The sequence below is a fragment of the Aotus nancymaae genome, unplaced genomic scaffold (assembly GCF_030222135.1).
Source record: "Aotus nancymaae isolate 86718 unplaced genomic scaffold, 86718_ANA_hifiasm-v0.15.2.pri h1tg000010l, whole genome shotgun sequence".
In the NCBI taxonomy this organism is placed as follows: Eukaryota; Metazoa; Chordata; class Mammalia; order Primates; family Aotidae; genus Aotus; species Aotus nancymaae.
Window position 1 is genome coordinate 60,778,874 of NW_026988421.1, and position 15,676 is coordinate 60,794,549.

The 15,676-nt window shown below is 39.4% G+C and overlaps 1 protein-coding gene and 1 pseudogene across 1 annotated transcript in view; one reads left to right on the forward strand and one right to left on the reverse strand.

The window, feature by feature from the left end:
- KIFBP (kinesin family binding protein) overlaps window positions 1-15,676 on the forward strand; it is a 30,452-nt gene that overhangs the window by 7,331 nt on the left and 7,445 nt on the right. Inside the window, exons 2-5 of the mRNA XM_012451428.3 lie at window positions 3,421-3,519; window positions 9,934-10,013; window positions 10,309-10,492; window positions 13,734-13,818. Of these exons, the coding sequence (XP_012306851.1) occupies window positions 3,421-3,519; window positions 9,934-10,013; window positions 10,309-10,492; window positions 13,734-13,818 (448 nt within the window). The remainder of the gene's footprint in view (window positions 1-3,420; window positions 3,520-9,933; window positions 10,014-10,308; window positions 10,493-13,733; window positions 13,819-15,676) is intronic.
- Window positions 5,833-6,188, reverse strand: LOC105716668 (large ribosomal subunit protein eL30-like; annotated as a pseudogene).

Consider the following 15,676-nt stretch of genomic DNA (forward strand, 5'->3'; position numbering starts at 1 on the left):
ATTTATCACACACCAAGAATTGTTGCTTTCTGTGGCATAGTCTACCCTGGATCTAGCAGGCCAGGCACAACCCTGTCCCAAAATAGAGTGTGACTAACCAGTTTCTGGTACTAGTTGAGTCTCTAGACTACCTAGGTTAGGTGCAATTTGCTGCAGTGGGGCTTACTGGTGTCTTGGTTAAAGGAGTCTCCCAAGCACTGTCTAGCATCAAAAGAGAAATAAGTTGAACTAAAGAGTAAAGAAAAGGTGACCTGTAGGTCCATTTCTAAGGTCAGGAAATGACAATCAGTAAGTTATTAGGAAGGCAGAGCCCTTTGTATTAGTCCATTCTCATATTGCTATAAATAACTACCTGAGGCTGGGCATGGTGGCTCACACCTGTAATCCCAGCACTTTGGGAGGCCGAGATGGGCGAATCACCTGAGGTCAGGAGTTCGAGACCAGCCTGGCCAACATAGTGAAACCCTGTCTCTACTTAAAATACAAAAATTAGTCAGGGGTGGTGGTGCGGCCTGTAATGCCAGCTACTAGGGAGGCTGAGGCAGGAGAATCGCTTGAACCTAGGAGGTGGAGGTTGCAGTGAGCTGAGGTTGCACCACTGCAGCCTGGGCAACAGAGTGAGACTCCATCTCAAAAAAAAAAAAAAAAAAAAAAGAAGAAACAAAAAAAAGAACTACCTAAGACTAAGTACTTTATAAAGAAAAGAAGTTTAATTGGCTCACAGTTCTACAGGCTGGGGAGACCTCAGGAAACTTACAATCATGGTGAAAGGTGAAGGGGAAGCCCAAACATCCTACATGGCTGGAGCAGGAAGGGGAGAGAGCAAAGGGGGAGTGCTATACACTTTCACACAACCAGATGTCGTGAGAACTCAGTCAGTATCAAGAGAACAGCCACAGGAAATCCACCCCCATGATCCAGTCACCTCCCACCAGGCTCCTCCAGCAACATTGAAGATCACAATTCAACATGAGATTTGGGTGGGGACACAGAGCCAAACCGTAACACCCTTCAATCTTCTGTTACTTACAGGGTTTACTAAGGTCCTCTATTACATTCAAGCCTCTATTACTTATGTAGTTTACAGGACCTTATAAGTAACGTAGAAGAGGGAACTGTCCAATCTCACAACATTATCAGTATGACCTATAGTCCTGGATACTGAGACTGATCAAGTCACTTTAAAAAAATTATACAATTATCCATATTATGTGAAGCCAGAAGACCAAAAGAGCTATCTATGTTCCAGTGGAATGATCAAGTCACTTTTATTTTTTTTATTTTTATTTTTCAAATAGAGACAAAGTCTCACTGTGTTGCCCAGGCTGGTCTCGAACTCCTGGACTCAAGCCTCAGCCTCCCAAAGTGTTGAGATTACAGGCATGAGGCACAGCTCCTGCCCAAAAGATTTTTTTATTGGGGACCAAGTCTCATTCTGTTGCCCAGGCTGGAGTGCAGTGGCTGGGATTTATAGGTGCACGCCACCATGCCTAGATAATTTTTGTATTTTTAGTAGAGACAGGGTTTCACCATGTTGGTCAGGCTGGTCTCGAACTCCTTTCCTCATGATCTGCCTGCCTCAGCCTCCCAAAGTGCTGGAATTACAGGTGTGAGCCACCTTGCCTGACCCAAAAGATTTTTAAAACAAAATGCGTGATATAGTGATATATATGCTTGTATATTAAGGCATTATTTAATTTTTTTTTTTTTGAAACGAAATCTTTCTCGTCACCCAGGCTGGAGTGCAGTGGCATGATCTCGGCTTACTGCAACCTCCACCTCTTGGGTTCAAGCAAGTCTCCTGCCTCAGCCTCCTGAGTAGCTGAGATTACAGGCTCTTGCCACCGTGCCTGGCTAATTTTTGTATTTTTAGTAGAGACACCATGTTTATCAGGCTGGTCTCGACTCCTGACCTGATCTGCCTGCCTTGAACTCCCAAAGTGCTGGGATTACAAGTACAGGCATGAGCCACTGCACCCAGCTTAATGTGTCTAATATTGTTGAGGATTTTAAAGTAATGAGTGTAAATGATATTTTGAGATATCTGTAAACTAGCATAATAGAAAGGTTTTTTTTTCATTTCTATTGTTCACAAAGTCCCAGGTACTATAATATTGCTGCAGATTGTTTCCTGTGTTCATAATGAAAAGAAATGCTATATTTTAGTAGGAGATTAGTGAAAATAAATTTGTATTTTTTTCCCTATCTAAATTTATGGACTTTGAATTCTCTTCATGGATTCCTTGGGGGTGCTTAGACTTGAGGTTAAGAATTTCTGCATTAAAAACTCTGTTTTCTTAACCTGTTCCTTCCCCACAGAAGTAGCAAAAGATGATAGAAGCCCAGCCTCACAAGTATCCTTGTGCCTGAAGGACTTGACTATTTCAAGGGAGGTGAGGTAGACTAACCCCACTACATATAGAATTTTTTTGTTTGAGTCAGAGTCTCACTCTGTAGCCCAGGCTGGAGTGCAGTGGCACAATCTCGGTTCACTGTAACCTTCCACCTCCTGGGTTCAAGCAATTCTCCTGACTCAGCCTCCCAAGTAGTTGGGATTACAGGAGTCTGCCACCACACCTGGCTAATTTTGTTTTGTATTTTCAGTAGAGACGGGATTTCACCATGTTGGCCAGGCTGGTCTCAACCTCCTGACCTCAAGTGATCTGCCAACCTTGGCTTCCCAAAGTTCTGGGATTACAGATGTGAGCCTATTTCTTTTTTTAAAAAAAGGCCTCTGGAAGAGAGTGTAGTATTTTGAAAGCATTATATGTTTCTGATTCATCTTTGTCTATTATCTCAGAAATCTCAGCATGGCTCAGCTGATTCCCAGTTACTCAAAGGCCCTTATCATATTGTTGACCTGCTAGGGCTCACGGTAATACTTGAAGGCTGAGACGCCAGGAGGATCCACTTCTAACTTACTCACATGGTTATTGGCAGGAGTCATTTCCTCACAGGATTTTTGACTGAGGGCCTCAGACTGTTGACCTCTCTCATTACCTTTCCATATGGGGCTCTCCATAGGGTGGCTCACAACATGGCAGCTGGCTTCCCTAAGAAAAAGCAGGCAAGGCAAGAGAGAGCACCTAAAAAGGAAGCCAAGGGTTTTATTAGCTAATCTTGGAAATGACTTTCCATCACTTCTGTGATATTCTAGTGATTAGAAGCACATCAGTAAAACCAGCCTGTACTCAAAGGGAAGAGATTACCTAAGAGCATGAATACCAGAAAGCAGGGATCATTGGGGGTTCATTTTAGCAGCTACCTGCTGTACTACATAAAGTTAGTATCATTGGGAATAAATTCATTGGTAATCCAACTCCACTATTTGATTCATAAGTATCGACTTTAAAAGTATGAAAGTTACTTTAATTGGAAGTCTTATATTATTGTTCGTTTCTCTTTTTCCTTATTTTTCAGAATAACCTGGGTATCTTGTGGTCTGAAAGAGAAGAAATTGAAACTGCGCAGGCTTACCTAGAGTCATCAGAAGCACTATATAATCAATATATGAAAGAGGTATGTTACATGTCAGATAATTTTTAAGTTTTGATTGAAAACTAGTCAAGAGCCGGGCGCGGTGGCTCACGCCTGTAATCCCAGCACTTTGGGAGGCTGAGGTGGGTGGATCACGAGGTCAAGAGATCGAGACCATCCTGGTCAACATGGTGAAACCCCGTCTCTACTAAAAATACAAAAATTAGCTGGGCATGGTGGCGTGCGCCTGTAGTCCCAGCTACTCGGGAGGCTGAGGCAGGAGAATTGCTTGAAACTGGGAGGCAGAGGTTGCGGTGAGCCAAGATCATGCCATTGCACTCTAGCCTGGGTAACGAGCGAAACTCTGTCTCAAAAAAAAGGAAAACTAGTCAAGAATTGATAGGAAGAATTCCTCATTCGTAATATTGGTGTGACTCTTTACTGTGCCCAGGAACTTCTCTATAGAGCTATTTGGAAAGTCACCTAATAGCTGAAATTATTGCATATTAAGGACTTTGGGGTTTTAAAAAAATAGTCCTTGGATAGGACATAATGGCAACCTAGTCTAAATACAATTATAAAAGAAACATTAATGTTATCCCAAAATACTATTTGCATGTTTTTGTATTTATAATCTAAACATTATATTTTGGTTTTCAATGAAAATAGCACTATTTGACGGAAGCAAGAACTGTTTTAACAAAACATCTGAAATCTTTGAAGCAATGGTTCTCAAATGTTAGCACCCATTAAAATCTCCTGGAAAGCTTGTGAAAGCACAGCAGACTGGGCTTCCAGTCTCTGATTTAGTAGTTCTGGGGTGAGGCCTAGGAATTTGCATTTTTAACAAGGTCCTCAGTGATGCTTATGCTGTTGTCCTAAGTACTGTACTGTACTTTGAGAACCACTGCTTCAGGGCAATGGTTTTTCAATGTTTTTGTTTTTTTTTTAACCCATGAAACCCTTCTGAAAATACAGCATATAAAAATTGATTTGAGGCTGGGCACGGTGGCTCACGCCTGTAATCCCAACACTTTGAGAGGCCGAGGTGAGCGGATCACCAAGTTCAGGAGTTCAAGACCAGCCTAACCAACGTGGAGAAACCCCATCTCTACTAAAAATGCAAAATTAGCTGGGCGTGGTGGCACATGCCTATAATCCCAGCTAATCGAGAGGCTGAGGCAGGAGAATTGCTTGAACCTGGGATATGGAGGTTGTGGTAAGCTGAGATCGTGCAGTTAGTTGCACTCTAGCCTGGGCAAGAAGAGCAAAACTCCGTCTCAAAAAAAATAAAATGGATTGAGTTACTCTGGTTAAGGAGGTTAGAAGAACCCAGAGCCCAGTCCACTACAGATTCTTCCTTCCTCCCCACTTCAGTAGTACAAAAGAGATGCTGTAGAACTTCTAGGGCTCTGGGGAGCCAATGCTGAAAACTCTCACTTTAGGGGTCACAGCCTATAAAGGTGACAAACCACTGTATTACCATCTGTTTCTTTAATAAACTTTTTTTAATATGAAAGAGAAATTATCAGGCACAATATTTTACTGTGCATTACTATTTGTCACATCTATCTGCTTTAAAAATCCATTAGTATGGCTGGGCATGGTGGCTCATGCCTGTAATTCCAGCACTTTGGGAGGATGAGGCAGGTAGATCTCTTGAGGTCAGGAGTTCGAGACCAGCTTGGGCAACATGGTGAAACCCTATCTTTACTAAAAATACAAAACAGCCGGGTGAGGTGGTGCACACCTGTAGTCCCAGCTACTCAGGAAACTGAGGCAGGAGAATCACTTGAACCTGGGAGGCAGAGGCTGCAGTGAGCCGAGATCGCACCACTGCACTCCAGCCTGGGTGACAGAGCAAGACCCTGTTTCAAAAAAATATCCATTAATAAAGTGTTTTTATAACATTAAAAAACTTGAAATAACATTATATATCATATAAAAGAAACTAAACATACAGAATTATGTTTGCTAAATTCAGCCATCAGAATGCTTGACTACAAAAGGATATGAGAAGCTTGTATGCCTATAATCCCAGCACTTTTGGAGGCTGAGGCTGGAGGGTCACATGAGCCCAGGAGTTTGAGACCAGCCTGGGTGACATAGCAAGACCTCATCACTACAAAAAATTTAAAAATTTGCCAGACGTGGCAGCACACACCTATGGTTCTAACTACTTGGGAGACTGAGGCAGGAGTGTCACTTGAGCCCAGGAGTTTGAGGTTGCAGTGAGGTATCACTGAACCACTGTACTCTAGCCTGGGTGACAGAGCAAGATTGTTTTTTGTTTGTTTGTTTTTGTTTTTTAAAACAAGCTTGGAAAAATTTTATTAAAGGAAAATTTTGTATGGTTTACTTTTCACCAATCTGTTCTGGCATGCTTCTAATGATGTCAGAATCACCTGGATCAATGATAACCAATGTGCACACTCTGTAGTATTTTCCACATGCTGTGCCCAGTTCATATTATTGCCACTATAGTGACGGACACCAGTTTTGACTAACATTGCATAGTACTCTAATTCGGATTTCCTCAAAGCTGGGCAGTTGTTAGCGAGAATGACCAATTTTGCTTTGCCTTGTCTGATCATCTTCAGAGTCTGCTTGTACCCCAGCACATACTTTCCACTTTTCATAACGAGTTGGAGTCTAGAGTTGATCGACTCCAGCGACTTCCTCGTCTTCTTTGCCGCCACCATCTTCCTGCCTTAGGTGTGGGACGGCCCCCAACCAAGAGCAGACACTAAGATGGCCGGGGAGCGAGAAAGCTTTTTTTTTTTTTTTTTTTTTAAGGACGAAGTCTCGCTCTGTCACACAGGCTGGAGTGCAGTGTGCAATCTCTACTTACTGCAACCTCCGCCTCCTGGCTTCAAGCAATTCTTCTGCCTCAGCTTCCTGAGTAGCTGGCATTACAGACATGCGTCACCATGCTCAGCTAATTTTTCTATTTTTTTAGTAGTGACGGGGTTTCACCATGTTGGTCAGGCTGGTCTCAAACTTCTGATCTTGTGATCCATCTGCCTTGGCCTCCCAGAGTGCTGGGATTACAGGTGTTAGCCACCGTGTCTGGCCAGTTTTTTTTTTTTTTTAAATAATGAATATTCTACCTTGTCCATCCAGAGCAATATGAAGAAGAAAAATAAAACAGTATTACAAGTATATAAGTGCTTTAGTGAATTTAATGGAGATTTTCAATTTAAAAAATATAAAATTGGGTTTAGTTAAAAAATTTAATTCATATATGGTTTTGTACTTGCTTGATGTCAAACAATTATTAGTAACCCTGAATAAAAATCTTTTTACTATTTCATAAAGCTTATTGACTTAATGGTGGCAGAAGTTACAATGTCATTTTTATTTATTTTTATTTATTTATTTTTGAGATGGAGTCTCGCTCTGTCACCCAGGTTGGAGTTCAGTGGTGTGATCTTGGCTCACTGCAACCTCTGCCTCCCGGGTTCAAGTGATTCTCTTGCCTCAGCCTCCCGAGTAGCTGGGATTACAGGCGCCCACCACCGTGCCTGGCTAATTTTTATATTTTATAGACACCATGTTGGCCAGGCTAGTCTCAAACTCCTGACCTCAAGTGATCCGCCCACCTCAGCCTTCCAAAGTTCTGGGATTACAGGCATGAGCCACCATGCCTGGCTTTGTACCTTGGCATTTTAACTTTCTTCCTGTGGTACTAAGAAGAGCAGTGTGCCACAAAGCCAAATAGAGATTTTAATCTCTCCTTTCTTGCTTTTAGGCTCACACTCTTGTATGTGAAATTGTTCATTTAAAATGTAAAGTTTGAGACCAGGCACAGTGGCTCACACCTTTAATCCCAGCACTTTGGGAGGCCGAGGTGAGTGGATTGCTTGACCTAGAAGTTCAGGATCAGCGTTGGCCACATAGTGATACTCTGTTTCTACAAAAACTAAAAAAAATTAGCTGGGTGTGATGGCTTGTGCTTGTGGTCCCAGCTACTTGGGAGGCTGAGGTGGGAAGATGGCTTGAGTCAAGGCAGTCAGTCCAGGAGGTCAAAGCTGCAGTGAGCCAGGATCCAGCCACTGCACTCCAACCTGGGCAACAGAGCAAGATCCTGTCTCCAAAATAAATAAATAAACTAAAATGCAAAAGCTGAGCTTGGTGACTTGCACTTATAATCCCAGCACTTTGGGAGGCCAAGGCGGGAAGATTTCTTGATGCCAGAATTTCAAGACTAACATGAGCAACAAAGCAAGAACACGTCTTTACAAAAAAAAAAAAAGGTACTAAGCATCAATAGTATTTCATTAAAAATAGTATTGATATGGAAACATAACACATATAGCAAAATTCTTTGTGTTTAGTTATACCACTATTTCCGTTGAAAGAAGAGACTGATTTGACTGTTAATGTTACATATGAAGTGTGAAAGCCATAACAGTGAAGTATGTACATAAAATAATATATTGATTAATTCCCCTCATCTAGACAGGGGTAAGCATGTTAAGCAGCTCTCGGAATTGTTGAAGAGTTCTCTGAAAAATTACTTATCTATTGTGTTTGCCTTGGGCCTTGCTTCCTGTCTTAGTTATTTTTACTTTCTGTAAATCCTGGGAGCCCAAGTTATGCTGCTTTTAGTGTTTACATGCACAATGTAAAATCATATTTGTTTTGGAAAGCATTGTTGCTTTTGGAGTTTAATTAGTTCAGTTAAAAGCAAGAGCGTACTTCTAGATGGGACTATCCTCATAGAAGTAGAATGAGGGGCCGGGCGCAGTGGCTCACGCCTGGAATCCCAGCACTCTGGGAGGCTGAGGTGGGCGGATTACGAGGTCAGGAGTTCAAGACCAAGTCTGGCCAACATGGTGAAACCCCATCTCTACTAAAAATACAAAAAAATTAGCCGGGTGTGGTGTTGGGGGCCTGTAATCGCAGCTACTCGGGAGGCTGAGGCAGGAGAACTGGGAGGTGGAGGGTTGCAGTGAGTGGAGATCGTGCCACTGCATTCTAGCCAGGGCTACAGTGTGAGACTCCATCTCAAAGAAAAAAAGGTAGAATGAGGCAGAGGTTAGGCATTTCTGCTCTTTTGGAAGACTTAAGAGGGGGTTGTAAGTGATTTATAAATATTAACTCACTTAATCCTCATAGCCTTATGAATAGATATTGTTATTACCCTTATTTTGTAGATGAGGAAACAGAAACATAAGAGATCAAGTGACTTGCCCAAGGCAATAAATAATGGAATCTGGTTTTAATGTCCCTATATTGAAAGGGGCTAATATACTTATTTCCTTGAGAAAAAAGTATTAGAATAAATGGTCAGGAGTTCAAGACCAGCCTGACCAACATGATGAAACCCTGTCTTTACTAAAAATACAAAAATTAGCTGGGTGTGGTGGCACGTGCCTGTAATCCCAGCTACTCAGGAGGCTGAGGCAGGAGAATCACTTGAACCCAGGAGGTGGAGGTTGCAGTAAGCCAAGATCGTGCCGTTGTACTCTAGCCTGGGCAACAGAGCAAGACTCTGTCTCAAAAACAAACAAACAAACAAACAAACAAAAACCTCTCATTTGATTTTTATTAGTGGTCAGTTTAGAATAATATTACTGTGGAGATATATACCTTTTTCCTATTTGTTATGCTCATGTAGGTTTTTTAAAATGCCCTTTTACCAGACAAAATTGTGATTTAAAATACTTAAAGAGGCTAGGCACAGTGGTTCATGCCTGTAGTCTCAGCACTTTGGGACGCTGGAGGATCACTGGAGGCTAGGAGTTCAAGACCAGCCTGGGCCAGAGCAAGACCCCCATCTCTAAATAAATAAATAAGAATTAAAAAAGAAAAAACAAAATACTTAAATAATTAGATATGTCTAAAGGCAAATTGGTGGATTTTTTTTGGCATATTTGCAATTTAACTGCAACAACAGTTAAATTTTTGTCAAATGTAAACTTATAGGATATCTTTTATTTTTTGACTCAGATTTTATGGTTAAGAAAATTACTTGTTGAACCAGGTGCGGTGGCTCACGCATATAATCCTAGCACTTTGGGAGTCCAGGGCGGGTGGACTGCTTGAGCCCAGGAGTTCAAGACCAGTCTGGGCAACATAACGAAACCCTGTCTCTACAAAAAAATATAAAAGTTAGCCAAGTGTGGAGGCGCAGAGCTGTAGTTCCAGCTATTGGGGAGGTTGAGATAGGAGGATTGCTTGAGGTACGAGGATTGGGAGGCGGAGGTTACAGTGACCTGAGATTGTGCCACTCCACTCCAGCCTGGGTGACAGAGACCCTGTCACAAAAAATAAATAAATAAATAAAAATTTTAAAAATGGAAAATTACTTCTTAAGTAATATAAAAATGAACTAGGAAAAAATGAAATGTATTTGTCTGGTAAAAGTTGATTTCTCCAGGTCCTCCAGAAGAGGGCACTTGGTGTTTACAGTTTAAAACTTTAAAGAGCTTTTGTTTTTCTTAATTGTAGGTTGGGAGTCCTCCTCTTGATCCAACTGAATGTTTTATTCCTGAAGAAGAGAAACTTACTGAACAAGAGAGATCAAAAAGGTGAGTAGATATAGAAATTAGCCCTTACAAATATTTCCACATAGTATAGATAAGGTGATTGTTCAAAAAGGCACTTATAAAGGTTGCAGAATGTGGATTCTGATGTGAGTAAAACCTCCATTTACTACTTACTTGTTATGTGATCTTGTTCAAACCTGAGACTCAGTTTCCTTGTATAAAATAGATACAATAAATAAATCCAATTCAAACGGTTGGTGGATCAAAATAAATATATGTGAAATTTACTTATAAAACAAACCATTACACAAATATTGATTTACTTTTTTCTTTACAGATTTGAAAAGGTTTATACTCATAACCTTTATTACCTAGCTCAAGTCTACCAGCATCTGGAAATGTTTGAGAAGGCTGCTCACTATTGCCACAGTACACTAAAGCGCCAGCTTGAGCACAACGCCTACCATCCTATAGAGTGGGCTATCAATGCTGCTACCCTGTCACAGTTTTACATCAATAAGGTATGCTTCTTGAAGTAGTTATCTAACAGAATGCCAATAGTAGGTATAAAAATAGAACCAGTAGTACCTTGAAAATACCATCTTTTAAAAGCAGGTAGCTTGTATTTGATGATGTACAACTGGACCCGAAAATGCAGTGTACCAATTTGCCAGTGTACTAAAATTTTGTAGCTTTTTGTTGTATGAATTCTTTTGAGTTTAAAAATACAGAGTTTTATCATTTGTTTTACATGTTACTTAAGACTAATTCTTTTTTCAACATAGGCACACTATCTCAACTCATTTTAGTGAGATATTACCTTAAATTGCAGATTTTTCTTGTAGATATAACTTTATCTTTATGTAATGATAATCTCATAACGCTGAGAATTTGACTGAGGAAGTTGACTGTTAAATGTGGGCTTTGATAAAAGCATGTGATGCATTTCAGTTATTTTTCAGAATTAACTTTGTAATAATTTTTTGATGTTGGAAATATGTCTGCTGAGTTCCGAAGTTCTAGGTCTTTATGACATACTTCTTTTGGATTGTTACACAGGGACAATGTTTTTGAACTTCTTAGTTTATCAGAATTTCTCATAAAAATTTAAAAAAGCATTGCTCAGATCATGTTGATGTACTCTTAATTGACTCATTTATTCCTTTACTCACTAAGAGTTTTTAATGCTAAAATAATTTTACCCTACCTTTTCTAACTAGAGTTTCCTATTCATCCTTAATAAGCCATCTCAGCAATAGAAATTACTTTTATTTGTATTTCTAATTCACAAGCCTCTCTGAAATTTTGATGATTCTCTGCTTATCAGAGTTCCTTCTTTCATCTCTCTGGTAACCTGCTGTCTTATTCTTGGGACTTTATCCTTTTTGAGCATTTTGTTAGCATTGGTTCTGTAAATACGCCCTATGATTAAAGTATTGTCCCACAGAATTTCATTCAGAAAAGCTATTAGCAGGAGAGAAAGGGCTGTGGTGACTGCAGCATCGCCTCTAGGACTTTGGTCTAAGATCAAGTGTGTAAGTAACACTACTGCATATATCAGAGTATTCAGTTAACTAATTCTCATGAATCCATTTCATTGTCCTCATCAAAAGTGTTATCAAGTGCCTCTGCTTGTGACATCTTTTTTATAGCTGTTGGAGGCCCCTTGTTCATTTTGTTTAGCAACTTTAAAATTATATAGTCACTGTGACTTTAATACTTAAAACTCCATGGATATTGGTAGTACTAAGATATCTAGATATTAAAGTGTGATTTAAAATTTAAAGTTGTTAAGCATTACTTATGTGGAGCATGCAGTAATTTCCATGAGCACTTTCCACACCCTGTACTTTTATTTTTTACCAAAATCTTTAAGTTTTTGTTAAAACTAAGTTGTATTGCAAAAAGAGGGATTTGAACCATGTTTTTTAAAATGCAATTTCATTTATATCATTGTCATCTTCATCTTATTCCAGTGATGAGGTTTTGCTACTTGGTGAATCCCTACCTGGCAGCTGCTAAAGTCCCACATTTACCAGCCACCTAGAGGGCATAAGGCACTCACTGTTTTAGCAGTGGTTGCTCACAGGGAGTCAATCTGGACAAAGCTGAAATGATGATAATGGTTAAGGGATTGGATTGTAGAGGGATAATTAAAGTTTCATTATGTAAACTAACTTTCTTTTGGCTTTTAAGAGTTAACACATTGGCCAGGCATGGCGGCTTCTGCCTGTAATCCCAGCACTTTTGGAGGCCGAAGTGGGTGGATCACAAGGTCAGGAGTTTGAGACCAGCTGGCCAATATGGTGAAACCCCGTCTCTACTAAAAATACAAAATTAGCCGGGCATGGTGGCGAATGCCTGTAATCCCAGCTACTTGGGAGGCTGAGGCAGGAGAATCACTTGAACCCAGGAGGCGGAGGTTGTGGTGAGCCAAGATTGCACCATTACACTCCAGTCTGGGCAGCAAGAGTGAAACTCCATCTAAATTTAAAAAAAAAAAAAAAAGATTTAACACATTTTTATCTATAGTTGTTTAGATGTTGCTGGGCTAATACTACATGTGCCCAGCTATTCTCAAGATGGCTTCTGAATTTGCCATAATGAAAAGATACATTTAATGCTGTGATTTTAAAGTTATAGCCAACCATTTAAAGCCTTTCAGGTATTATTAATATTAAGTAGACATTCTATTTAATGAGGGTGGCTTCCAACTAAAAGTTGGACTTTAACTTGGAACTTTTGCTGGGTGGTCCTTTAACTTACATGACAAGTACAAAATGTTTCTGTTAACAAGGAGATCTCTAATTGTTTGAGAAGTTTGCCATGCCCAGAATTGAATTATGAAGTCTTCAAGAGTGTTGGTAAAGCAGTTCCATAAAGTTCATCTATAGAAATCTGTTGACTTTAAAACTTGGTGGGAAGCCTTATTGTATGTAAATTTTAAAGATTTTAGAACACAGGAATCTCTTCCTATACGAATTTATCCTATTTGTCTTTGTATAGTAGGATGTAAACGGGCTCTCTAAATCTAATAAAAATTAAATCTTCAGGCTGGGCAAGGTGACTTACATCTATAACCCCAGCACTCTGGGAGGCCAAGGTGGGAGCATCTCTTGAGGCCAGGAGTTGGAGACCTGTCTAGGCAACATAGAGAAACCTCAGAATTAGCCAGGCTTGGTGGCATGTGCCTATATTCCAGCTACTCAGGAGGCTAAAGGTGGGAGGATCCCTTAAGCCCAGGAGGTTGAGGCTGCAGTGAGCTATGATTTTGCCACTGCACTCCCACCTTGGGCCAGGGTGAGGCCCTTGTCTCTTAAAAAAAAAAAAAAATTCTTTTAATCCTCTGACACAATGTAAATAGTCTAAGAATTTATTGTGCATGGGATTTTGGCTATTTAGACTGAACCTAAAGGACTTTTGAGGCAATTTAAGTGTAGGATGACAGCCATTCCTGTATATTCATTGATTATATAAGGACAGCTAACTTTTACTTGGTAGTTGTCTTTCAGCCAGACTGGATTATTATTAAAGAGTTTAGGGGCATTATTATTTTAACCTTTGAGGTAACATTTTAACCAGATAATACGATAATATATCTTTTATACCTTCTGAATGATCTGCAATTCTACAGGGCCTCCTTTGTGGTATTTTTTTATCTGATTTTATAGCTTTTCCCATATTAAAAAAAAATTATGCAAGTATCAGTTGCAAATAAAGCTGGGTGATAGTTGTATTCACTGTTGTTTATTTCCCCAATAGCTATGCTTTATGGAGGCCAGGCACTGTTTATCAGCTGCTAATGTCATTTTTGGTCAAACTGGAAAGATCTCAGCCACAGAAGACAGTAAGTTTATTTGTGCATGTTTTACATAGCTTTTAAAAAATGTTTTATTTTGAAATTATTTTAAACTTTTGAAAAGTTGCAAGAACAGAAGAGCTATCATATGCCCTTCTCCTAAATGCACCAATTTTTAGTGTTTTCCTCACTTGGAATCAAATTTTGTTTTTCTCTCTGAACCATTAGAGAAGGTTACATACATTAGGGTTCTTTTCCCTTTCATACTTCAGTATATATTTCCTAAGAAGAATATTTTCTTACATAATCATAGATCATTTATCAAATTCAAGAAATGTAACATTGGCCAGGCATGGTGGCTTATGCCTGTAATCGTAGCGTTTTGGAAGGCCAAGAAGGGAGGCTTGCTTGGGGCCAGAAGTTCAAGACCAGCCTGGTTAACATAGTGAGACCCCCATCTCTATTTTTTTAAAGAAATTTAAAACGAAGTAACATTGATACAATTCTTTTATCAACAGTGCATATTTCTATTTCATCAGTTGTTGCCCTAATATTCCTTCTGACATTTGTTTTCCAGTACTGATTTATACAGTTCAAGATTGCATATTGGATTCAGTTGTCACATCTCTTTAGGCATTTTTTATCTGGAATAGTTTCTCAGCCTTTCTTTGCCTTTCATCACATAACATTTTTGAAGAATATAGGCCAGTTATTTCATAGAATTACTGTCAACTGGGGTTTGTGTGATATTTCCTTATACCATGATTCAGATGATATATTTTTGGTTGGAATACTACATGCGTAAGAGATGTAGCCAAATATCCATCTTTTTAAGTACAGGGTTTCATTTAGTCTTAGAAAATCACAGTTAACATGTGTCTTTGAGTCGTTTAACAGGTTTTATAATAAGTTCATTATTTATCGTCTGTTTGATTCTATAACTCACTGTTGAACAGTTGCCAACCTTAAGATGTTTTAGATTTTGAAACATCATGTCTTCTTTATAAATGGACATTCTAATTGTGGATCTCAAAAATGCAGAGGCCCTTAAGGGTTAAAGGAATGTACATTATCAAAGTAAATAGTTGCTTTCTCCCCTAATATACTGACTACATTGAATTAATTATAGATTAGTTCAAGTCTAAGAGGCACTTGTCTCAAAAAAATTAATAAAAACTAAATTGCTGAGATATTAGTATCTCATTTTATTTAAAGTAATATTGTGAGTTTTTTTTTTTTTACTCTTCAAAATAGAAAGCTGAAAAAATATCAATGTCCGATGTTTTCAAAATGTTCTTACTGAGCATTCTTATATATTGTTGGTTGGAGTATTTGTTGAAAATACATTTGGCGCCGGGTGTGGTGGCTCACGCCTGTAATCCCAGCACTTTGGGAGGCCGAGGCGGGTGGATCACGAGGTCAAGAGAATCGAGACCATCCTGATTAACATGGTGAAACCCCGTCTCTACTAAAAATACAAAAAAAAATTAGCTGGGCATGGTGGCACGTACCTGTAATCCCAGCTACTCAGGAGGCTGAGGCAGGAGAATTGCCTGAACCCAGGAGGCGGAGGTTGCGGTGAGCCGAGATCGCGCCATTGCACTCCAGCCTGGGTAGCAAGAGCGAAACTTCGTCTAAAAAAAAAAAAAAAAAAGAAAGACAATAAATTTGGCTGTATATTGTGATTACTTAAAATTGTATAAACTCTTTTACTCAGTAAATTCCACTTCTAGGAATCTGTCCTAAGGAAGTAATCCAAAATTCAGACAGATTTTTGCACAGATATATTCATGTTTCAAGTTTAAAAAATATGTATATGTATAAAACTTTACAAACCTTTGTGTTGAGGGCTGACTTACAATAGATTGCAGCAAGAAAGCTGCTCTACTATGTATGACACTCTGAC